This window comes from Hippocampus guttulatus, chromosome 11 (assembly GCF_054856545.1).
Source record: "Hippocampus guttulatus isolate MCC_2025c chromosome 11, RoL_Hgut_1.0, whole genome shotgun sequence".
Taxonomy (NCBI): Eukaryota; Metazoa; Chordata; class Actinopteri; order Syngnathiformes; family Syngnathidae; genus Hippocampus; species Hippocampus guttulatus.
Window position 1 is genome coordinate 11,754,756 of NC_141271.1, and position 26,748 is coordinate 11,781,503.

The 26,748-nt window shown below is 41.6% G+C and overlaps 1 protein-coding gene across 2 annotated transcripts in view; it reads left to right on the forward strand.

Moving 5' to 3' along the window:
* Positions 1-10,740, forward strand: part of LOC147198086 (neuroligin-4, X-linked-like) — a 29,967-nt gene extending 19,227 nt beyond the window's left edge. For both annotated transcript variants that reach the window (XM_086123947.1, XM_086123948.1), the window contains exons 10-11: positions 4,744-5,353; positions 7,668-10,740. In XM_086123947.1, the coding sequence (XP_085980073.1) occupies positions 4,744-5,353; positions 7,668-8,075 (1,018 nt within the window). In that variant the 3' untranslated portion in view covers positions 8,076-10,740. The remainder of the gene's footprint in view (positions 1-4,743; positions 5,354-7,667) is intronic.
* The last annotated feature ends 16,008 nt before the right edge of the window (positions 10,741-26,748 follow it).

Genomic DNA, 26,748 nt, shown 5'->3' on the forward strand with positions numbered 1-26,748 from the left:
ATTTCTTCCATGAGAGAAATAAGAGCCAAGATTCCAGCCGCCTTTGCTCATAAAACCCAAACACCTCCTCACATGAAATCACATTTTCTTTGTTGCGTTCTCAGGCACGTCAATAGCAAGTGCTTGTTTTATAAGACACAGATAGGCCCAAACAGGCTATCAATGTGCACATACATTACATTTATTATACACTACTGTAGAATACCATGCCTGTTGTCATTGTGCAATGCGTTACTATACGTTGTCGTTGGCTTAGCCTTATTCTGACGCCCACCTGAAGCGTGTGTGCATGCTTCATAGACAATGCTAAACACACCAAACAAAATGACACACTCTCCAGTCGGGACAAGGTCACTCATAAACACACCGGGACGCACGTCAGGGATGATTTAGAGTCTACATTTTAGACGCAAGATGCCGCATTGGCCCGCACTGACCACCTCTGCCACCTCTGCTCAATGAACAGCCTGTTCTCACAAGCCATCATTACGGCGGAACCTCCAAAGCTGAAAACAATGCGTTCTCAAGCGCTGGTTGTTGTCATTTCGAAAATTCATTTTTCCTATAAAGCTACAATGTCAAGCGAACGCTAGCATTAGACAACTTTAAACTGTACTAGCGATGTTTCAAGTAAGGTTTTAACTTTCTTAGTTTCCTACTAGTGTATATTTGAAATAAAACGACCAACAAATAAAACTTCTTACACTTTAAAGCTAAGTCGATTTACGAATAGGAAAAAAATAATAATTTTGATGGAATACTTCTCTGGTCATGTTCAGGTTTGCTTTGTGCTTGATGCTATATACATTTACACATTTATGAAGCTAATTTACATTTAACTTAGGTGTGCAACAGCAACAGGCATTGAGGCAACTTCTTTTCCCACATCATTAACATGAGAAGCAACTGACCAGCATAATTGTCGTGCACTTGTTGATCAGCAGTTTTTTATTGAACGTCTTAATGACAACTTGGATCACTGATAGTATCGTGATTCGCCCGCCTGACTTAACACGCAGGCAGTGTGCTCACCCATGACCCGAATGAGGACAAGCGCTATACACGACAAATCGTAAAATCTGATCTTGAATATCTCAACTCAAAATCTGCTTTTGTCTGTCAAGGTATTTCTTCTTACACTAGAAAAAAATGGTGTTGAATTTATCCATACATCCATCCATTCTCTAATCCGCTTATCCTCACAAAGGTCGCGGGGGTGCTGGAGCCTAAGTGTTGAATTTACTCCATTTTATTTCATCGAGTGGCTGCACAAAACAATCTGGATCCAGATAAATTTTTAAAATAGATGTATAGTCTACTTATACACCTGTTCTACGATTTTGGTCACGTGACCTTCGAAAGCTGAGCCGTGAATGGTCATTAACTGAGCTTTGAGCATTGTGATGTCATTTTCCGTGCACAGCGAGTGACAAAATGGCCGCCCTCTGAGATGACAGGTGGCTTTTGCTGCTTAATTCACATTCCACTCAAACAAGATTAGTCAGAATGCCGTGTTTCGACGGAAATGAAAGAAAATTCAAAATAAGTGAATAATGCCTCAGGTGTAGTAAGTGCTATAGATACATTAATTTTTCAACACCTATGGGGGGTTTTGGGATGAGCTACGTTTAGCTGTTTTGCCAAGTCAGAATTTTCTGTTATATTGACAGATAATTTTGCTTAAATTTAGTCCTACTATATATTCCTCATTTCTTTGATTGTTTTTTTTTTTTTGCTGTTTAGAAGACGGAATGATATGTGGTTGTCATTATAATTTTCCTCTTTGCTATTACTGACACAATGCTGTGGCGGAATCATTAAAAAAAATAAGAACACATGCAAAAAGCAGACGCTCAATGAACTAATGACTCTCGGGTTTTTCACGCATGATTGCAGTTTGAAGTTTCGTTTTCTTTTTCACGTATATTTTTCCAGTAACTTCAGATTGAACTCCAAATTGTGCCAGCGTCGCGACCGGACAAGCAAAAGATATGACTAAACTTGACATTAATGTCATCCGGAAAGCAAAGAAATGAAACTTGAAAAGTGCATTGTGATTTAAAAATGCGTTTGTCACAACAGCATCTTGAAGCTTTTCTTTGGACTGCGACTGGGCGAATCCGAGATGCTTTTTCAAACCACTTTTCACAGATGAAAGCCAAAGCGACGTAATAAAAGAAGAGGGCGGCATTATTCCTGCCTCCTCTATAATATCATATGAAAATGAACTGCCACTTGTTGAAAAATGTTTCTGTAGATCCAATTTAATCATCTCAAAGTGGAAGTACATTAGTGGCCGTGGAAAATCCAGAAAGACTCCACATGAAAACGGTCAAAATGTGACAATACAAGCTTATGAGGGGGCCTTTTATCGCTTTGCGCTGACAACACATACGAGATAAAAGCATTGGTTACGTCTTTCAGCGCTCCAAGTGAGTCGTTCCCAGTAATTAATCCATTGGAGGCACGCTCCACCGAGACTATTGCATACTTCACAAAGTATTGCAGAGCGGGCCTTCATCTAAATCACAGAGAAATGTTGTCAGGAATTAGAACAACGTGCCATGGCAGAAAAAAACAGTTCACAGTTCACATATGCCTCGTTGCAAAAAAAAAAACAACAACCCCCAAAACTTTCAACTTGGGGTTTTGAAGAGAAACGGTCAATCACAGCTGTGGAAAAAGTGGCAGATGTCATAAGAATCACAATGTCAATTTTTTGTTGTTGTTGTTGTTTTTTTTTTTACCACGTTCCTCTGCCTGGATGTACAGCAATGTTCTGAAATACCACCAAGACTCAAAGTATACAATCGAGATCAAAAGCAATTACATGCTAGCAGAATCACATATTGGCTTTCTCTGCGGGAAACATGTTTTGTTTTTTTCTTTCTTTCTCAAGAGTACGATCATTGTCTTGTCTTGCGTTACTTGATTATTGATTGAAAAGATGTGCAGCCGCTCTATTGATGACAGAAAGTCCTAAGAGGGTGTGCGCAAGGTCGGAAGGGAAAAAAGTCTTAGGCGGCCCTCCTGACATTTCCTAATGTGAAAACACATGAATAATAATACCTGATCGTGCCCATGTTGTTCGCCTTGGTCCCATTTTAATGCAGGGTGTTCACATGTGAAACCTGTAGTTATTGAAGTATTTAAGAAGGGCTTTTGGATTTTATTTGCCGAGTCATTACTACGGCGGTAACACGCATTTGTCATTGTTGAGTTCATGTTGTCTGAACAGGCACGAGAGAGTTATCCTAATTGATTTCTTCACGTTAACGTTAAGTTATGCAGCATTTCATATGGAGTTGACGGTTTCCCTCGGACAAAATCTCTTCATTTGGCTGTCAAGTGTACCACATAAGCGTAAGGAAGGTCCGAGATCCATTGATTGGAAGAACATGAGGAAAATACGATGCTCATGACAGACAGCGTTGGCGGCCTGTCGGTTAGCTATCTGTCTTCGACTTCAATGTTTGAAACTTGAGTTTGACTGGTGAGCCGTCCAAGGTGAAGTCTGCCTTAGAATCATGAAGTCAGGTGGGATAGATTCCCGTCCTGTGAACCTGAACGTATTGGCAGAAAAGAACACTTATTTATGGGTCGTGGTACAGAAAGCCGTGGACTTCGAAAAGACTTCAAAGAATGGCGTGCTGGGACTTCTCAAATCTTCCTTGGATATCCTTTTGTGTACCTCAAGATTTATAGCCTTCCCTTTTTTGTTGTTTCTGAATAAAACCTGGATTCTTCCAAGTGTCATCTAAAGTCCAGGGGCCTCATTGTACAGAGACTTGCGTGGCTTTCATAGTAAAATACGCCATACGACCAGCTGCAGAAAATATCGCACACACAAAAAAAATAATCCAGATGCGTGAGTCTCTGCTTACACATGCAGCCAAACGCATTCCTTTCTCAATCAATGCGAAAATGTTAGCGGTACCAGACTCTTCCCTGTCCACCGACTTATAGAAATATGCAAATCAGGATAAACGATGCCTGGTTGGTGATTGGTCGCACATTTCCACGATCCTGTCACGCTTGACACATCTGAACATGAGCGTGGAAAAGTGCGTAGGCGACATTTTTGTGTGCACCATCCTTTGTACAAATGGCCCCTGCTTCTTTTGACCTCTTTGTCAACGTTGAAAGAAGACCTTTCACAGAAATGCCCTATTGGTCAAACTCGTAGTATTCCAATTGTGCGCCAGTTTGCATGCAAAAAGCACTACGGAACTGTTTGATAATGTCGTCTGACGTTGCTTAAAAAAAAAGTTCTATTAAAGAATGAAACCTTCTTTGGCTTTTTAAAGCCAAACAAGCAGATCCAGCGCGGATGTTTGTCATCCATTCTAATAATTTGCGCTGGATTTCCATGAATCAAAAGCAACGATTCTAAAGAGCTTGTCTGCTCCACTTTGAGTGAGTCATCAGTAGTGTCCTTCAAGAGTTCCAGGATTACTGGGGAAGGCATAATTTGGAACAGAGAGCTAGCTAACAACCTTCTTTCGTGACAGGCTTCTTTGCAATTTGTTGAGCTTTCTCCAGTAAGGGAAAGAAAGGCCTACCTCTTTCATTGCTTCAAACAAAGCTAAGCTTTTGCTTGTATTAAATAATACCGCAATGACGATTAACTTGTTGCATGTTCAGGTAATCCTGTATGTCACATCTTTGAGTCTGACAATACCTTTTTTGACTTTGCACCAACATACTGCGGATACTTCAAATATTGTATGTCTCCATTTCCAGGGACCCCAACCAGCCTGTTCCCCAAGACACCAAGTTCATCCACACGAAACCGAACCGCTTTGAGGAGGTTGCCTGGTCTAAGTACACCCCGAAAGAGCAGCTCTACCTCCACATTGGTCTGAAGCCTCGCGTCCGAGACCACTATCGAGCGACCAAGATCTCCTTCTGGCTCCAACTGGTTCCTCACCTACACCACGTGAACGAGCTCCTCCAGTCGGTGTCCTCTTTTACGCACAGCCCCTCTCCGCAGGACGACACTCCATATTCCTACACAAAGCGCCTCTCCAAGGGATGGCCTCCGAGCAGCACCCGCCATCCGGGATCCCAAGGTGGTACGCAACAGCCTCCCGAGTCCGCTTTAGGACAGGGCGGCGGCGAGAACGGAGTCCACGTCGCCAACGAGGACTATTCGACGGAACTCTCCGTGACCATCGCGGTGGGAGCCTCGCTGTTGTTTCTGAACATCTTGGCGTTCGCCGCTCTGCTCTACAAGAAAGACAAGAGGCGGCTGGAGCACCGCCGGCCACGTCCGCTCCCTCCCCCGCGGCGAGATATCACGGCCGCCGATGTTGCCGCTCACCTTCAGGGTGAAGGACTCATGTCATTACAGGTGAGTCAGCGCTTTTTGTCCGTGTTCAATGGAATGATTTAACCTTGATCTTGGCTGGCGTTTCCGTCATCTTTCTTCTCGGCTTGTGGCCGTTTATTACGAGGAGACAAACTGTGTTGCAGAAAAGTCACACTTTGGTTTGATTTGTTTCTGTTCTTCTTCAACCCTGTTTTGACAAATCGCCGCCAATCGATCATAAGAGTGCCGTGAGTACCGCTCCATCTTTTGACCACTGCGGTTGGTGCCACAAGAGTACCAAAAATAATTCTTTTGAGTACCCCTTTATGATTCTGTTGCCAGACTTTAGAAACACGAAAGGGGGTAACTTTGAGTTGAATGTTTGTGCAGTGTGTCCCTTGAGTCTTTTACACACGGAATTGCCTTGGGGCACCATTTTGCTTCTCACAGGTCAGTCCAGGTCCTATGCCAGACCATGAGGGTGGGAGGTCTGGAACCAGTGGCCACATAAACGTTTCAGTAATGTAATTAATCAAACGATTTCATTAGAAGTAACACAAAGCCATGTGAGGGGTTTGTGCGTGAGTATCTTTATGGTGCTCTCTTGTCAGTGGATCAGCTGCCATTGGAGCACATCTGCAAAACATAGCTTGCCATTGGAGCGAGAAGATGTGTGTGTGTGTGTTTGGGCACATGCGCACATGTGAGTCGTGTCCAGGTGCCTCACTCAATTCCCATTTAAAGTCATCTGTGGACTATTTGGCTTGTTGTTTGCTCTGTTAGTTGGCTCACACGTGGTGTTAGCGATTGCTAAATGCCAGATTTCCTTTCAAACTGACATGCTCTGCTGATTGCCGCTCAACTGCTTTTGTGTCCTCTTTATTTGGAATATCCGCTCCTCTTCCGCATCTATTATTTCCCCCACGGGTACATCTAGTGTGACAAATTAAAATCCAACACTGTGTCTTTTTTTTCCCTCCCTATGAGCACATTACCGATGTGATGTTTGCGTTACACATAATTGTGACTGCGGGAGGAAATTGGGAGTAAACGAACACAAGATCTGTAGAGCTTGTGTGATTCTGCATGCTTGCTTTTAGATGTATTAAAGACTCGGAATTGTGTAATTGTGTGAATGTTTGCTTATATATAGCCTTGTGATTGGCTGGCAACCAATCACCTGTCACGTTAATGAGGACAAGCGCTTGAGAAATTGGTTGGTTGATTGAATAAAATGTCCGTGAAGACGAACCTGTCACCACGCATTAGCATATGGCATAATTGTCATGAATACAACCCAATGGGCCCGGTTCTATGTGCTCACTCTCTCCCTGTTGTGGTTCCGGCTCACACCACTGCAAAGTGTTTGTCATGACATGCTCATTTATACGTTTTGGGATTCAACCAAATGTAGGAAAACAAATGGGCAAAGGGGGGGGGGGGGGGGCTGTGCTGGAGTCACATGACCAAGGTCACCTTTTTAAATACAAGTACAAAGATTATTCCAAGGTAAAGCTATACTGTTTGCTGAGGGGGGTTGGCGGTGGGGGTGAGGTTCTTTTAAGTTTGATGGGGTGGTTTAAGGGATCTTTTTTGGCTTTGAATATATGACATGTAGGGCCCTATTTTCATGCGCAGTGCAAGTTCGGCGCAAAGTGTCGTCTAACTGTGCGCATGTCTTTTTTTCTTTTGGTGTTGTGCTAGACTTCGACGGGCGCAGTTAGAAATGAGTGTTTGCACCTTTGTGACTTGATTCCCAGCCAAGTGAAGCGGCTCGCTTGCTGGAGTCTATGCAAGACACGTTTGTAGGGGGACTGCAAAAAGCTCTCGACTTGCGGATGATGTAAAGTTCTCCGCAGTTAAGTGGGCACTTGGAGACTGCGTTCCACCCCCGATCGTGCATCTTTTTGTGACAACACATTTATGCAGACAATATATCAGTACCCACATTGATCTGTTATTTGTCCTCTGTGTAGAGTGACTGATATTTGTGCCGCACTGATGAGCTGAGAGACGAGTGAGCATATAGATTGAACAGCATATCAGTCTGTCTTAAACTCCGCCCATGTAACCAAGGCATAAATACCAGAAGGAGCAGCACAATGACCAATTGATGCAGTGTAACAAAAAAAACTATTATTTGTAACTTTATGCAATTATGTATTTCCTGTCCATCTTTTACAATATTCTGACGTGCTATTTTTGCTCCACACTTTTTGCTGGGCTTGATTAATGGGATATCCATTCGTTTCAAAAGGAATATATAATTTGAGATTTCTTAGCTCCCTGTTTAGAAAATCTAGTCTGAACGCTGCTTAAACTGGTCGGGAATTAATGCTTGGATTGATGGTTTCAGGTGAAGCAGCTGGAATCTGATGTGGCGTCAGCTGACGAGAGGAACAACACGCACCACCATCACACCCTGGACACGCTGGACGCTCTGGACGGTTTGGACACGCAGGACATCTACAGCACCCTGGACACGGTGCGCCTCACCTGCCCGCCCGACTATACCCTCACTCTGCGGCGCTCGCCCGACGACGTCCCCCTCATGACCTCGCTCACCCCGGGCTCGCTACCCGTGACGCCGGGCTCGCACCCCGTTACCCCCGCCACACCCATGACCCCCATGACGCCCGGGTCAGTGGTCGGGATGAGGATGGGCCATCCCCACCAGGGATACACGCACCACAGCCCGTACAGTAATACACACTTGCCACACACGCACATCTCCACGCACACACACTCTACCACACGTGTATAACCGCAGCAAGAATCTTGCCCCCAGCGGGACATAATTACAACACACATGCTTACACGCATACACACACACACACGAAACCATAGGACACAAATACCTCTACTAATGACCCTGCAGGATTGTTGCAGATGGAGAGACATAGCAGTAGGAGGAAACAACAGCTGTGTGGCAGCAGATGAAGAAGTGGAGTTGCATTTCTACGGAGGAAAGCTTTGGATATGCCATGTTTGTTCGAGGTGGCGCTCAAGCAATGACTAGCAGGTCGGTGGTGGACCAGCTTGTATCTGGCGCATCTTCGGATATGGCGATGAGCAAGAGTAGTCAATTGGGGACTCAATTTTAACTCGTGTAGCTAAGGGGGCGCTCGAGTAACAGCGGTCAGTGCTGGAGCAAATTGTATGAGGCGCAGCTTTGGATATGACACCGTCTCCTTGCTCTTGGCTGCGCTTGAGCAAGTAGCGGTTAGCTGTGGACCAACTTGTACCTCTCTGACTGGAAGTGTCAGACTTAAGTTGAGAAGATACATGATTGACCACGCAGAAAGAACAGGGGCGAGACAGAAAGGTACTTTGGCTGTCCACCTGAACAACCTGTGAAATGTGAATGTAGCATTTCTTTTTCTGTTTTTCAACAAAAAAGAGATTTGTCCCGTAACAAGTTGAGCTGAGGAGAACATCCTAACGAAGGAGAGCAGGAGGGACTACATATTAAAAAGAAAACAACCTTAGCTGAAGGAAAAGTAAAGAGATTCAAACTTGACCGAGAGCGGTATATCGTACCAGCTCTCCGAGATGTTCCACTCGAGCATCACTCCAACCAGCTATGTGTTCAACTACTGTAAATAGAAGGGAGAGATGATAGCTTATGATTTAGAGCATTTACCTCGATCTTGCATTGACTTATTTAACCACATTATTGCTTTCATTTCTGATATTACTCTATTGTTGTATAGATGTCCTGAAGCAAGGTTGGTTGTATGTCTCGCTCGCTCACCTCCTTTAATATTTAAAAGGCTTTCTTTTGCTATTTGTCATCATTTCAACCAGTCTCCACTGTAATCGTCTCGGTCTACTAGTTTCGTCGTCAGAAATTCTCGGACAGTGTCCTGGCTAATTGTTTGACCATCAGGGTGATGAGATCGTATTGTGTAGATAATGCAAAATTGCTAAGAAGACTGAGCATCAGCCAGCCGCCATTCAGAACGCTTGCCCTCCTCCCCTTCGTCTGGCCCTAAATTCCTAAAAGGGTCCAATTCGGTTCATTATTTTCAAGGCTGCTTGTTTTGATTCACAGGTTATTGGGGAAGAAAAAAAAAACGGAGCAAATTAAGATTCTACCTCCATTGTTCACAATGACCAGAAAATACAATAATTACAAAAAAAAACCATGAGAAGTGTTGTACGTAATTTTTTTTCTTGAAACTATTTTATTTGCAACCAATTGTACACATTGTAGTTTTTTTGTCGTCGTAGTTTTTTGTTTCACCAACAATGGCTTAAAACCATCGCCATAAACTCAACAAAATATAATTGCATCCTGATAAGAAAAAAATCAAAGCAAAAGAATGAAAAGGATCCTGCCATTTGACGAATTAGTCACTTTCACTTCTTGGTTCAATTTTTATTCTTGATCATTACGTGGCCCTATACAGGGCAAGGAACCGGAACCCGATGATTTCTGGCCAATTAGAAGAAAAAAAAACAGTTGCCAAAGTATAATTACATTTAATGATAGAAATGTAAAACAACTATTTTTAATATCATGGTCATGAAAAAAAAAGTTTTCTAATGTCTTGCAATAATTTCCTGGGATTTGAATGTTGAATTTATAAATCTTTCAACTAGTGCTTTAATAAAGGGTTCAATTACTTTTACTTTTATTCTCGCATAAGAAAAAAAAGAAACAATCCATTAATCATTTGTTTTTTGTGTTTGCCGTTGAAGACTTGCTACACTAATCTCATGCCGCCTATTGCTTTTATTTATTTATTTTTTAGCATTTGAAACACCATTGCAAGGGTCGTTGAAATTTTTTTATTATATATATTTTTTGAATGAAGTTGCCATTCTTCTAGTCAGGCTTCAGCTTCTTGTGTAAATCATGACGAGTTCTACTTTGGACAGATTTTGGAGGTTATCCAGCAGGCTTCACACAGTTTAAGGGCTCTTTTGTCAGTTACGTTTCGAATAAATATATACAAGTCCATTCATATGAACTAGTCACGTCGCAGAAGTGATGCCGCTCTCATAGCTGCCACAAAAATTGACAAAGACCCGGTCCTGTTGCTGTTGCAAATCAAGAAGTTGCGTTTTCACTTGAGTAACCCTTTTGCAACGGCCTCAACTTCAGTGTTGCGTTTTCTGTTCCCTCACTCAAATGTTCATTCTCCAAAACCATGCTACTTTGCCACACTATTTAATCCAATATACATAAGAGATTTTAGTTGATGTCAGCCAAACACCTGGAAAAAAATGTACATTTTTGGATGGTAAAATAAGAGGTTTTGCAAAAAAGAAAAAAATCCCACTGAAATAACAGTGGAACAGATTGATTGAGGCATTTTCTTTTTCATATTGACTCGGTGGATGGTGCGATTGTGTGAAAGCATAAAAACATTTCTGCTGCAATTTTGAAAAATAAAAATACCGTATCGATATTTTACAATTTAGGAGCTATTCAAATGTCTTGTGTATTTCTTGATTCGGAATATGCTTGTCAATTCCTTTTTTTTTGGGGGGGGGGGGGGTGTATCACATATACAGGTGCATATCCAAAAAAGGATTAAGAAATCATAGAAATGTTTTTATTTTTATTTTTCTAGCAGTTTGACTAAAAAAGTGGAACTGATATATTTTACAGATTCATTAAACAAACACTACTTAATATCTGTATTAAAAATAATGTTGATTGATGGTATCAAATCCAAGGCCTGCGGGCCAGCTCTGGTTTGCTACACCATTTCTTGTGGCCCACCAAAGCACGTAAATGTCTGCTGGCGAGTATTTTTTCTTAGCCGTCAATATTTTTGAAACAAACAATATTTTTGTAACAAACTTCACTTGGATGTCTCCCCCTATGAAACCATTTTACAACGTTTTGTTGATCTATGTATGCTGTTTGTCTTGTAAGAGTTGTCAACAGCATCGATGACATAATACTGGAAAGAGAAGTGCTGACATGGACAAAAAAGGTTCATTATTCAGCCTATCATCCACTACAAATCGGACTAATTAAATAAATAGTGCTCACGTAATTCCACTCATTTGAAAACAGTAATAAAATCCCCCAAATAATGGAGAGATTGCTGCGAATAATGGAAGTACAGCAGCACCTGCCAGCTGGCTTAGGAGACCCTGCGAGATGTTGAAAGAACCAAACCCATGGCCCACTTCCAGACCGGACTGATGTCTTCAAGCATTGTGTCCCTGACTCTAATCCCATTAACTCCATCAAACCGGCATTAATTTGATTTACAGAAGGCAGCGGTTCAGTTCAAGTCAAGTGCAGGTGATATCGTGTCACATCAACACTTGCGTAACAGGACCCCGAGAATGTCTTTCCTTTGAAAATGATAGATTCAGAATCACTCCAGGCAAACAATAATGTTTTGCTGATTGGTGAACGTTACCCTCCATCATAGCCACAGTCTCTGACCAAAAACTCTTTCAATGATGAGAACGGGGAAGGTTGCTCAGTTTCAGTCTGTCTGCGAGATAATCCTGCCCTGTGTTGTGACAAAAAAAGTCAATTGACAACTCCAGAAAGAAAATGTCCATTTCCTTTGCCGCCGCACTAGTTTCCAAGAGTTTTTAGAATATATTTTCCGTTTGCCTGAATTTGTGTGGCCAAGCTCACAATTTCTGTTCTAGCTCATCCTAAATGAGTTTGACTGGGTTGAGGTCAGGGCGCTCAGGTTCTGTTTTCTGGTCTCGAGATGATTTTGTGATGTTAGTCCTTGTAAAGTGAAAAGAAATACGCCATATAAATTTGACACACCACAGAGAAGGCAAATTTGAATGAAAAAATGGCAGATTCTAGAAAATAAGGCTTCAAAATTGTGATGTTCTTTTGACTCTCAGATACTGTAGGCGTGTCCGCTAAGTGCGCTGAAAACACACCCCGCGTCACTTCCAAATGGCAGTCAAATACATTCATACGCCGAGCATCTTTTATGCCAACACATCTTTATATTTTTCAGCTGAGAAAATATATTCACTTCAAGCCTCTGGCAGCTGAAATATCTAATCGTTATCACAGGGCGTGACGAGAAGCGTGGGCTAACAGGCTTCCAGACGCCGCGGATCGGCAGCGGGCTCATCCAATACATCACTGCCCCGCTTGCTGTATGGGTCCACATAACATCGACACTTCAGGGAAAGTTAACTGTTTATCAAGCAAATTCATTACACTTGGCAATTTATATAATGACACCGAGCTGTTCTGTAAACTGTGGCATCCAAGGAGGGTGGTATTGATCAGGGTGTAGGTATAGCTAGCTAGCTAGCTAACGGTACGCTATGGTGATAGAAATCTGATTACTGTTATAACTAGTAGCTCACAACTATGCCAGATAGTCTTCAAACATCCATCCATCCATCCTTTTTCAGCACCACTTATCCTAAAGTGGGTTGGGGTGGGGGGCGGGGGGTCCTGGAGTCTGATCCCAGCTAACTTCGGGAGAAAGGCGCATTACACCCTGAACTTGTCGCCAGCCAATCAGATGTCATATCTTCAAACGTGTATGATGTATTTTGAAACAAATCTTGTAAAGTCAGTGACAGAGGAGAAATACGTTTTGAACAAATTTTGTATTAAGGTTTTTAGCCAGAAACATGAGCACTTAATTAACTTTGGGAGCCTCAGGAAATGATGTGGTGCGCCAAATTTGGCCCCCCAGCCTTGCGTTTGACACCTCTGCCTATTAACGTTTTTTTTTTTTCACTCCCGCAGCATCAAAGAGAATAAGAAACTGTGTGAAGAAGAGCCTTCTAAATGTGCGAAAATGAGCCATGCTACTGTTCCACATAACAAAGTGTGACATTGTGTCCTCTCCTGCTTTCCAACTCGCCGGGGGGGGGGGGGGGGGGGGTAAAGAGAGACAGAAACAAAAGAGGTGGGATTGTAAAGCGACACATAAAAAAAGAGTGGAGGCCGAAAATATTGAGAAGTGGAAAATATAAGACGAATGATAATGGGACATGGGAGGGAGAGCAAATGAGATCATGTAAAGGACAGTAAATAAAAGTATCCATGTGAGGAGGCGAGCGCAAGCAAAGGAGGGGGGTAGATAGGGAACTCATTAAGGAATGGAACACAGCCTGCTTGTTTATTGGCTGGCCGCCTCCTTGTACTTAATCACTCCTGTCCAAGGCTCTCTCGCTTTCACACACACATTCATAGACCCACACGCACGCCCACACACGCTTCAGAGCGGCAAGGGTGCTTGAATCATTTCCAGTGGGCTGTGTCACTCTCTTTTCTCCACCATTCATTCGATGGAATGGCCACGCATCCCTTCTTCCCGTCCGTCGTCTTATCTGACAACCTTGAGATGATCTTCAAGCCGCGGCCGCTTGCGAGGGTCGCAGCTCCCCTCCATTCTCATCAGGCCTCCACGCTCCTCTCTCCACTCCGCTGCGCTCAAAATTCGGTCCTCGTCGTTACCCTGCCCTCTGTAACCTTCTCTATTTTTCTTTTTTGGTACCACATTCCATTTCTTTTCCTCCCATCCTACCACCCCCACTCCTACTCATCCTCTCGGTGCTGTCTCCCCTCCCCACCCCCATCCCCGCAATCTCATTTACTTTGCTGCCTGCTCTTTTTCCATCCTTCAGTCTTTTTTTCCCCCCGCAGAAGAGGTTATGCAAGGTTATCTTTATATGCGTGCTTGTTTGCGCTTTCAGCAGCACGGGCCCGTCGCAAACACAATGTCTTGCAAAGCAGCTGCCTCATTAGTTCTCCTCGTTGCCTCATTGCCTTCTTTCTTTGGTTTCTACGGGCGTCCACCTGTTCATTTTAAGCAACTAACAAATGGGCTAACATCTCCACTGGGGCGTTGATTCAGAGTCTCGTCATTAAAGCAGTAACTCTGCTGGTCCAGCTGAGGTCAGCATTGTTTCTAATAATCCTAAAGGGGCAGGATTACTTCAGGGGAAGAGTTCATGCAAATATTCACTTCACCAATGATCCAAGTTGTGTTGCTAAACTATGACGTCGGAGCGTTGCTCGCCATAATAGGTTAGCCACTTGTGTGCTGTTGCTTTAATTGCTTCTTGGTGTGTAAATAATCTATAGAGTAAACTTGGGCCCGAAATGTTTCATACCTGGGGGCAAAATGTTTGTGTGTTTTAAATGGGTGTCTTTCAGCTGGAAATGACACAAGAAAGAGGCAAAAGACAAATAACGTGTGTTAAAAACTCACACACACAACACACAAGCAATCCATCCATTTAAATCCTACACACACAGAAAAATGTGGATTTCTACCAGCCGGTAGTATTAACAGAATTCCCATGACCATTTTGCAGTAATGAAGAAGGGTACCCTTACTCATAGTTATTCATAAAGCATTTTGTTAAACCCTAACACCCTGTTATGGATATGATCAGATAAGAATTACGGGATAACCTAGTGCTTGGCAAAATTTTGAGCCATCCGTAAATGTCAGGCACACTTGTGAAAAGGAGAATTATACTCAAAAACTTTGGGAGTATACTGTATATATATATATGTATATATATATACAGTAAATATATATATGAGTGACACAAAAGTTTTTTTCAAGATGCGCGCCATCATTCAGCCGGTGTTTTTGCTTTATTATATTCATGCAAATATTTGAGATAGGAAGGGTGTGTGCTGCACACACAATTTTTCAGTAACAAGGCCATTGTGCTTGTTTCAAGATGTTAATTGCCATTCCGAGAACATTTCAAGTTGCGTAATCAAAACAAGCACATATTGCAGCTTTGCTATAGTCCGTTTAAGTTGAATGATAAGGAACAAAGCCAAATGCCCGAGATGGGCTTCCGAATTACATCAGTGTTAAGGGACGGACATGAAGCGACGGACATTTGAACGCAGACGGTGGAGCAACACAGTTAGACAGATACTACAGGAATACTCACAGGCTAACATACATTAACAACATAAGATCTTCAGTGATAAAATGGTTAAAAGCATCACTTGCGTGTGTCACTCTCCAATTCAATTCGACTGCATCATCCTTGGCTGACACAAGCCATCGTGCTACAGCTAGTGGCAAACATGTCTGGCTCTTGCTTTTGTCGGTTACACACATTTTTTTCTCTCACAACGAAACTAACAAGTTTCCTTTGCTACTGTTTCCCTGAATCAAATCTGCGCATGCTGAGCAAACAAATGGAATAGTCCATTGCATGAGAAGGAGGGAGAGTTGAAACAATTAGGATAGATTCAGCATTCTAAACACTGATATTTCGACTAAAACAATGACTATTGATTGGAATCTATGTAAACTTGATTAATCTGTTCATCTCTGACATTCATCCTAAAGGTAAATATGCCTTGCAGGTAATTTCCAAAACATTAGCCCAAACAATCACATCACGACAGTAAGACTTCATTTGAAGACTCCCCACAGCGTGACAGTGTCCTCAACACACACGTAGACACCATCATCCGGGAGTGCAAAGTGAGCTCATTACAAGGGTGCGAACCAGCTGCAATTGCACAAGAATAAAATCAGATAATGTGACACCCTGCAGCCCGACGGCCTGTTTGTATTTACATCCAAGTCAGTCCAATTTTTCACACAGGTTCTCACTCTGCTCATTTGCAGCCCCGTGTCCCCAAATAGCCTTGAAAGCAGTCGAGCAGGTGCCGAGCTGTCACCACGACACTGCATTTATTCTGGCTGCTGGTGTTTACTTGCACGTCTCTGTATCCCCGATGGGCCTCATTTAGATATTTTACAGTATGCGAGCTATGTTAAGATGAGGAGGACCCACTGGGTGCTGCACATTAATGCAGAGCACATCGAAAACTTACGGTTGATTTTGATGTGTCCCGTCATGGTTTGCTGACCGGTGATCTTTTCAGGTTTCTGCAAAATGTCTTTGGAGATAATATTGCTCAGTTTTCGACAAACGATATGTTTGCTGTTGTACACTTGCGCCATTCTACTTGTTTATTCAAAACTCATCGGAATCAGCGCTCACTATAGGGAATTCATTTGATTTGCTATTTGTATGCCTTTGTAAAGACATCAATTCTTTTGTGAAGACATCCATATTTGACCATGTGTTTGTCACAGGTGTGGGCAAAGTGTGGCCCGCGGACAAAATACGGCCCCCACTCCATTCTTTAATCAGGCAGACTGACCATAGGATTTATCAAGAGGACTGTAATATTTGGCATGTTCATTTTGTCGTTGGTCAATTAAAATGTATCAATTCACATGTTATTAATTTGGATTTATTAATCTTATTCAATAAATGATTAATTGATTGTATGGACAAAATAAAATATTTCTTTTATTAAACGGTTGCTGTGCCGAAGGGTTATAATAATTTGTGATTTTTCAAAATTTTAAATGTTTATGCCAGCAAATGTTAAAGTTTTTTCTAGCTTTAGTCTTATTATTTTTAAAATCTACAAACTGTTTGACCATCCTCCATTTCAAAATAGGGTTGAAAATGACCTCAAAAACTCAGATATGAGAATAATTGACAAAGAGGAAAACAAAGGACATTTTCGCTGTTATCGAAGTTAGTTTTAGTAACATAGGATGCAGTTTCAGTTAGTTTTTTCCATGGTGAAAAGGCTTCATTTAAATTACATTTTTTTAATGTTTTTGCAATTTTAGATTCAGTCAGTCATTGTTTTGTTTGGTTTCGCTAACTACAATAATCTCACTGTCCCACCCAAAATGTTTTGAACCTTCAGACATATTTTCATACAACATTTTGGCCCCAAAACTTTGAAGTTCATAGTCCCTTTTTATATCCAAGTATGAAACAATCTTTTTGACCAGAGCAATACTTTTTCTCAATGTGCAAAATAGGAAGGAGCTCCTCCGAGTGTGCATCCAGAGTCATGAGTCTTTATTTTAGGACAAATGGCTGTGACTAGTCTGACCATGGAGGCGCAAAGATGAGACAAATAAAACCACTTATCCAGCTCGCCCAGCCTGTGCACTTTGTGTTTGCTGAATCACTTGACGGATACAAGGTTGCGTTCCTCTGAGACTCCAACTCGTCCTACTTTTATCTGCATCGCTGCAGACCTGCGCACATCTGCATTTCTGTGTTCACGCTTTTCCAGCGGGTCTGGTGTTCCTTCCCGGCTCCCACGGTAAACGTGTGAGGATCTGCGAAACCCGTCGTGTTACATAAAGTACGTCCAGGTGTTTCTCTGAGCGGTGATGTAACGCGGGTGAGCGGACTGGCAGTTAGATAACCGGCACCTCACACTGTGATGATTGCGCAGCATTGTAGTTGGACACTGGGACAAATGGTTGCGTTTCAAGCCAAATTCTATACCCCGTACTGGGAAGCAGACGAAGAACTACAAATCTAAGTCTCAACGGTAGCGGTAGCGATATTTGAGCCCGGAAATCTTCATTTTAGATCGCTGTTTTGATCACAAATGTTCCGACTTAACTCGAAATCGAAGGTGGACCAGCTGAACGCAAAACTATCAGGGAGGTTACAAGTGATGCGTTCTGTCATCCACTCAGCCACCTAAAGGGCTACTTAAAGGGAAACAGATGCTGCCGGGCTAAACGTGTGTTGTCATACCTTCCGCCATATCTTTCATGCTCCCTTGACCCGATGCTGCTTTCAATTACAGTGGTTAGGGGAAAAAAACAAAAACACACACACACACACAACTTGCGATATGGTACAAAATAAAACCTCCAATGCGAAAAACAGTTCATTCTGTGATGCCGATTGCTCCAGCCATTGATTTTCTCTAAACCATTGGTTTCTTTTCTTGTTTTTTAAAATGACAATGCACCAAAAAAAAAAAAGAAAGATTGCTGCCCAGCATGTGACATTGCATTTGAAAAAAAAAAAAAAAGGGCTTGAGCCTACATTATGCAGCTGTTTCTTGTAATTGCCCCTCCAACCATATGGGGCATTCTTGGATATATGCAAATAATAAAAAGCATTAAAAATGTTTTGACACGATGCGTGATTAAATAGTCGCCCTGCAGCCTTACAACCCCGTGCCAGCAGGACTGTGGGCGCATGCATCTGCATACATTTGCCACTGCCTGAATCGTCTGTGGAAGCAAAAGAGCAAACCGAGAGCCTTGAGATCCGCGCGGTGTTATGAAATCTTACGCCACGATCCGAACACGTTGAATGTTAATAACTGGGTGGATATGATTAATTTAAGCGAGGCACTTGAGAGTTCATCATGTATGGGGGATGGGGTGATTAATAATTAATAATTAAACCGTGAACGGGCCCTCGCGTCCCTTTTTTTACAGATCTGAAAATATGTTCAGACTTTCACGGCATGCTCCAAGCACATTAGATGGCGAAGGTAAAAAGACACTTGGCGATGTCGCGTCGATTTAACGAATTCTCTGGTAGGAGTTTGCCAAAGAACGAGTCATGGAATTCGCCCTGTGTGACTTCCTGCTTCTTTCCATTCATGCCCACCCGAATCAGTGTGGTGCGGTGCACAGTTGATATGGACAAAGAGGCTGGATACACCCTGAACTGCTCGCCGGTCAATCACAGTGCACGTAGGAACAAACAACCATGTCCACAGTCGCAGAATTTCCAACCGACCAAAGCGAGAGTACAACATGTAACCCACACGGGCACAAAGAGAACGAAGATACATTTGAACAGGTTCAACACTCGATGGGATTGTGCGGGTGTGCGCATGTGTGTGCAGCCAGCGAAATAGTATCTTTATTGAGGTCAGTTGTCAAACCCATATAGCCTTGTGTGCAAAGGTTAAACCCATATCCCTCTGCTTTTTGATGTTAGGATGCATTAGGTGTCCTCCCTCTCCTGCAGCACATGAGCAGAATGCCTAATTTTCTCATCTCCCGTCTGAGCTGCCCTCCTGGCCCCTCATGACTGCGACTCTTCTTGCGCTCGCCTGCTTTATTTCCTCGATCCCGCTCTGAACAAAGTTGAGGCTTGCTTGAAATGAAATTTGGGAGGTGGGGGAAGACGGGCGCACAGCTTTTCAAAAACAAGACCAAATATGTGCAGTAGTTGAGTCCGAAATGAATCACAGCCTGGGCAAATTTTGAGGCAAAATGCCTTTTTGCCCGTGTTGAATGTATGTCTTTTGAACTTGGATGGACACAAGCAGGGAATGAAAAAAAAAAACGTGTTTTTTTTCTCCTTTTGAGCCAAAATAATATTTCACCCCATTCTTAAGTATTCTGCTAACGTGGAGCATAATTGGGTACCATTTGCCACCCGTGAATTCGTTTTGATGATTATTCACGACTGTATCAGAATGTACAGGATGGGGCATCACGACAAAGAAAAAAGCGGGGGAGAAGAGTGATGAGAAAACTGCACAGTAGACTCTTAACCCTTTAAATATATGAAGCCATTGCGCATATCATGATAACATTTGATGCTTGTTAAACAAAAGGTGAAGAAAGAGGATGACTAGTTCTTGGTGAAGGAGGTTTCAATCCTTGATCTTGAGGGTTCTAATGAACTCTCCACTTCCAATGACATCACTTCAAACTTGATTTTTGCGCATGGGGTGCTCCTCCAATTTAAGCACCCGTTGCCAACAGCACGTGCAATCTTATCGGAATGAGTAAAGGAAATTTAGCGCCCGCTCTTGGCGATCCTGGTAAAAGATTGAAATCTTAGGAGATCGCACACCCGCCGACAGCGACATCTGCTCGAGCAGGGGTCTTCAATCCTGTTCCTCGAGGGCCAGTTTCCTGCATGTTTTATAAGTCTGTCGGCTGCAGCACGCCTGATTCGAATGATCGGGATGTTATCCAACTTCTGCCGTCCTTGAAGAAGATTGATGATTTGAATCAGGTGGTCTGCGGCAAGGAGAGATGGAACACAGGCAGGATTGCGACCTTCAAGGAACTCGACTGAAGACTCCTATCGTAGAGTAAACACACATTATTAACCGCTGATTTGGGATCCTGGGAATCCAGGCACTCCCTGTTAAACCGATGTGTTGAATATACAGTGGAAAAGAAAGGAAAAATAACAATAATTTACATGACCATGTACCGGTAAATGTTATTCCATACTGAAACAATGTGTACTGTACAAATAGCATAAGACTCTTAATTTTAATTACTATACATGGTCGGGTTTTTTTCCAGCCCAAAATACCTTGCTATATATACATAGTCGTTTTTTTTCAGCTAAAAAAGACTTACTATACATGGTCATTTTTTTCAGCCAAAAACGCCTTACTATACATGGTTGTTTTTTTTGGGCTAAAAACACCTTACGATACATGGTTATTTTTTTTTACTAAAAACGCCTAACAATACATGATCGTTTTTTTTTCAGCCAAAAACGCCTTACTATACATGGTCGTTTTTTTCGGCCAAAAACGGCTAACAATACATAGTCGTTTTTTTCGGCCCAAAACGCCTGATTATACATGGTCGTTTTTTTCAGCTAAAAACGCCCTACTATACACGGTCGTTTTTATTCGGCCAAAAACGCCTTACTATAAATGGTCGTTTTTTTTTTCGGGCCAAAAACACCTTACTATACATGGTCATTTTTTTTCGGCCAAAAACGCGTTACTATACATGGGCGCTTTTTTCGGCCCAAAACGCCTTATTTTACAAGGTCGTTTTTTTCGGCAGGAAAAGCCTTACAATACATGGTGGGGGTTTTTTTCAGCCAAAAACACCTTGCTATACATGGTCGTTGTTTTCAGCCAAAAACGCCTTACTGTACATGGTCGTTTTTTTCAGCCAAAAAGGCCCAACAATACATGGTCGTTTTTTTCGCCTAAAAACGCCCTACTATACATGGTCATTTCTTTTCGGCCAAAAACGCCTTACTATACATGGGCGCTTTTTTCGGCCAGAAAAGCCTTACTATAAATGGTCGGGGGGGTTTTTCCGGCCCAAAACACCTGACTATACATGGTCGTTTTTTTCGGCTATAAACGCCTTAGTATACATGGTCGTTTTTTTTGGGCTAAAAACACCTTACGATACATGGTTATTTATTTTTACTAAAAACGCCTAACAATACATGGTCGTTTTTTTTTCCAGCCAAAAACGCCTTACTATACATGGTCATTTCTTTCGGCCAAAAACGGCTAACAATACATAGTCGTTTTTTTCGGCCCAAAACGCCTAATTATACATGGTCGTTTTTTTCAGCTAAAAACGCCCTACTATACACGGTCGTTTTTATTCGGCCAAAAACGCCTTACTATACATGGGCGCTTTTTTCGGCCAGAAAAGCCTTACTATAAATGGTCGTTTTTTTTTCGGGCCAAAAATACCTTACTATACAGGGTCATTTTTTTCAGCCAAAAACGCCCATGGTAGTTTTTTTTTTCGGCCCAAACGCCTAAGTATACATGGTCGTTTTTTTCAGCTAAAAACACCTTAATATACATGGTCGTTTTTTTCGGCCAAAAACTCCTTACTATATACATGGTCGTTTTTTTTTTCGACCAAAAACACCTTACTATACATGGTCGTTTTTTCGGCCAAAAACGCCTTACTATACATGGTCGTTTTCTTTTTTGGGGCCAAAAAGGCCTAACAATACACGGTCGTTTTTTTCGGCTAAAAACACCCTACTATGGATGGTCATTTTTTTGGCTAAAAAAGCCTTACAATACATGGTTGTTTTTTTCAGCCCAAAATGCCTGATTATACATGGTAGTTTTTTTCCGCCAAAAACGCCTAACAATACATGGTCATTTTTTTGGGCCCAAAACACCTGATATACAAGGTCGTTTTTTTCGGCAGGAAAAGCCTTACAATACATGGTGGGGGTTTTTTTCAGCCAAAAACACCTTGCTACACATGGTCGTTGTTTTCGGCCAAAAACGCCTTACTGTACATGGTCGTTTTTTTCAGCCAAAAAGGCCTAACAATACATGGTCGTTTTTTTCGCCTAAAAACACCCTACTATACATGGTCGTTTTTTTTCGGCCAAAAACGCCTTACTATACATGGGCGCTTTTTTCGGCCAGAAAAGCCTTACTATAAATGGTCGGGGGTTTTTTCCGGCCCAAAACACCTGACTATACATGGTCGTTTTTTCGGCCAAAAACACCCGAGTATACTGTACATGGTCCTTTTTTTCGGCTAAAAATGCCCTACTATACATGGTCGTTTTTTTTTTCGGCCAAAAACGCCGTACTATAATACACGGGCGCTTTTTTCGGCCCAAAACGCCTTATTATATACATAGTCGTTTTTTTCGGCCAGAAAAGCCTTACTATAAATGGTGGGGGGGTTTTCGGCCCAAAACGCCTTATTATAAATAGTCGTTTTTTTCGGCCAGAAACGCCTTACACTACATGGTCGTTTTTTTTTTCGGCCAAAAACACCTTACTACACATGGTTGTTTTGTTTTGGGCCAAAAACGCCGAACAATACATGGTCGTTTTTTTCGTCTGAAAAAGGCCTTACTATACATGGGCGCTTTTTTCGGCCAGAAAAGCCTTACTATACATGGTCGTTTTTTTTTCGGCCAAAAACACCTTACTATACATGGTCATTTTTTTTCGGCCAAAAACGCCTTACTATACATGGTCGTTTTTTTTTGGGCCAATAACGCCTAACAATACATGGTCGTTTTCTTTGGCTAAAAACGCCTTTCTATATATACATGGGCGCTTTTTTCGGCCAGAAAACCCTTACAATCCATGGTCGGGGTTTTTTCGGCCAAAAACACCTTACTATACATGGTCGTTTTTTTCGGCCCAAAACTCCTAAGTATACATGGTCGTTTTTTTTCGGCTAAAAACGCCCTACTATAAATGGTCATTTTTTTGGGCTAAAAACGCCTGACTATAAATGGTCGGGGTTTTTTTCGGCCAAAAGCGCCTTAGTATACATGGTCGGGTTTTTTCGGCCAAAAATGACCATATATATATTTTTGGGTTAAAACGCCTTCCTGTACATGGGCATTTTTTTCGGCCCAAAACATCTTAATATACATGGTCTTTTTTTCGGGCAAAAACGCCTTACTATCCATGGTCGTTTTTATCGGCTAAAAACGCCTTACGATACATGGTCTTTTTTTTTCGGAAATAAACGCCTTACTATCATGGTCGTTTTTTTTTTCGGCCAAAAACATCTTTCTATACATAGTCGTTTTTTTTTCGGCTAGAAACGCCTGACTATACATGGGCGCTTTTTTCGGCCAAAATCGCCTTATTATACATGGTCTTTTTTTTCGGCCAGAAAAGCCTTACTATACATGGTCGTTTCTTTTTTCGGCCAAAAACGTGTTACTATATACAGTACATGGTCGTTTTTTTCGGCCAAAAACGCCTTACTATACATGGTCGTTTTTTTTGGGCCAAAAACGCCTAACAACACATGGTCGTTTTTTTTTCGGCCAAAAACATCTTTCTATACATAGTCGTTTTTTTTTCGGCTAGAAACGCCTGACTATACATGGGCGCTTTTTTCGGCCAAAATCGCCTTATTATACATGGTCTTTTTTTTCGGCCAGAAAAGCCTTACTATACATGGTCGTTTCTTTTTTCGGCCAAAAACGTGTTACTATATACAGTACATGGTCGTTTTTTTCGGCCAAAAACGCCTTACTATACATGGTCGTTTTTTTTGGGCCAAAAACGCCTAACAACACATGGTCGTTTTTTTTTCGGCCAAAAACATCTTTCTATACATAGTCGTTTTTTTTTCGGCTAGAAACGCCTGACTATACATGGGCGCTTTTTTCGGCCAAAATCGCCTTATTATACATGGTCTTTTTTTTCGGCCAGAAAAGCCTTACTATACATGGTCGTTTCTTTTTTCGGCCAAAAACGTGTTACTATATACAGTACATGGTCGTTTTTTTCGGCCAAAAACGCCTTACTATACATGGTCGTTTTTTTTGGGCCAAAAACGCCTAACAACACATGGTCGTTTTTTTTTCGGCCAAAAACATCTTTCTATACATAGTCGTTTTTTTTTCGGCTAGAAACGCCTGACTATACATGGGCGCTTTTTTCGGCCAAAATCGCCTTATTATACATGGTCTTTTTTTTCGGCCAGAAAAGCCTTACTATACATGGTCGTTTCTTTTTTCGGCCAAAAACGTGTTACTATATACAGTACATGGTCGTTTTTTTCGGCCAAAAACGCCTTACTATACATGGTCGTTTTTTTTGGGCCAAAAACGCCTAACAACACATGGTCGTTTTTTTTTCGGCCAAAAACATCTTTCTATACATAGTCGTTTTTTTTTCGGCTAGAAACGCCTGACTATACATGGGCGCTTTTTTCGGCCAAAATCGCCTTATTATACATGGTCTTTTTTTTCGGCCAGAAAAGCCTTACTATACATGGTCGTTTCTTTTTTCGGCCAAAAACGTGTTACTATATACAGTACATGGTCGTTTTTTTCGGCCAAAAACGCCTTACTATACATGGTCGTTTTTTTTGGGCCAAAAACGCCTAACAACACATGGTCGTTTTTTTTCGGCCAAAAACACCTTACTATACATGGTCGTTTTTTTCGGCCAAAAACCCCTTACTATACATGGTTGTGTTTTTTTTGGCCAAAAACGCCTAACAATACATGGTCGTTTTATTCGGCCCAAAATGCCTAAGGATACATGGTCGTTTTTTTCGGCTAAAAACGCCCTACTATACATGGTCATTTTTTATTCGGCCAAAAATGCCTGACTATACATGGTCGTTTTTTTCTGCCAAAAACACCTTACGATACATGGTCGTTTTTTTCGGCCAAAAACGCCTTAGTATACATGATCGCTTTTTTTGGGGCCAAAAACGCCTAACAATACAGGGTCGTTTTTTTTCGGCCCAAAACACCTAAGTATACATGATCCTTTTTTTCGGCTGAAAACGCCTGAGTATACATGGTCATTTGTTTTCGGCCAAAAACGCCTTACTGTACGTGGTCGTTTTTTTTCGGCTGAAAACGCCTTGTAGGACATGGTGTTTTGTTTCGGCTAAAAACGCCTTACTATACATAGTGTTTTTTTAGGGGCCAAAAACGCCTTACTGTACAAGGTCGGATTTTTTTGTGCTAATATCGCCTTACTCTACATGGTTGTTTTTTGGCTGTAAAAACGCCTTTCTGTACATGGTCATTTTTTTGTTGTTGTTGTGAAAAATGCTTTACTATCATTAAAGAATTACCTTACAAAAAAAAAAGCCTCACAATCCATGGTTGTTTTTGTTGGCTAAAAACGCCTTACAATACGTGGTCGTTTTTTTCAGCCCAAAACGCCTTGCTATAAATGGTTGTTTTTTTCGGTCAAAAGCGCCTTACTATACATGGTCCTTTTTTTTTCAGCCAAAAACGCCTTACTATACAAGGTCGATTTTTTCGTCTAAAACGCCTTACTTTACATGGTCGTTTTTTTGGGCTAAAAACGCCTTCCTATACATGGTTGTTTTTTTCGTCTAAAAACGGCTTTCTATACATGGTTGTTTTTTCGTCTAAAAACGCCTTACTATACATGGTCGTTTTTTTTCGTCGAAAAACGCCTTACTATACAGGGCTGTTTCTTTTCATCTAAAAACGCCTTACTATACATGGTCGTTATTTTTGGGTTAAAACGCCTTCCTGTACATGGCTGTTTTTTTTCGTCTAAAAACGCCTAACTATACATGGCCGTTTTTTTCGTCTAAAAACGCCTTACTATACATGGTAGTTTTTTTCGTCTAAAAACGCCTTACTATACATGGTTGTTTTTTTCGTCTAAAAACGCCTGACTATACATGGTTGTTTTTTTCGGCTAAAAACGCCTTACTGTACATGGTTGTTTTTTTCGTCTAAAAACGCCTGACTACACATGGTAGTTTTTTTCGACTAAAAAGGCCTTACTATACATGGTCGTTTTTTTCGGCTAAGAACGCCTTACTTTACATGGTCGTTTTTTTTCGTCGAAAAAACGCCTTACAATACATGGTCATTTTTTTTTCAGCTAAAAACGGCTTACAATACATGGTCGTTATTTTTGGGTTAAAACGCCTTACTGTACATGGCTGTTTTTTTTTCGTCTAAAAACGCCTAACTATACATGGTCGGTTTTTTTCGTCTAAAAACGCCTGACTATATATACATGGTCGTTTTTTTTCCGGCTAAAAACGCCTTACAGTACATGGTTGTTTTTTTCGTCTAAAAACGCCTGACTATACATGGTTGTTTTTTTCGGCTAAAAACGCCTTACTGTACATGGTTGTTTTTTTCGTCTAAAAACGCCTGACTACACATGGTAGTTTTTTTCGGCTAAAAAGGCCTTACTATACATGGTCGTTTTTTTCGTCTAAGAACGCCTTACTTTACATGGTCGTTTTTTTTCGTCGAAAAAACGCCTTACAATACATGGTCATTTTTTTTTCAGCTAAAAACGGCTTACAATACATGGTCGTTATTTTTGGGTTAAAACGCCTTACTGTACATGGCTGTTTTTTTTCGTCTAAAAACGCCTAACTATACATGGTCGGTTTTTTTCGTCTAAAAACGCCTGACTATATATACATGGT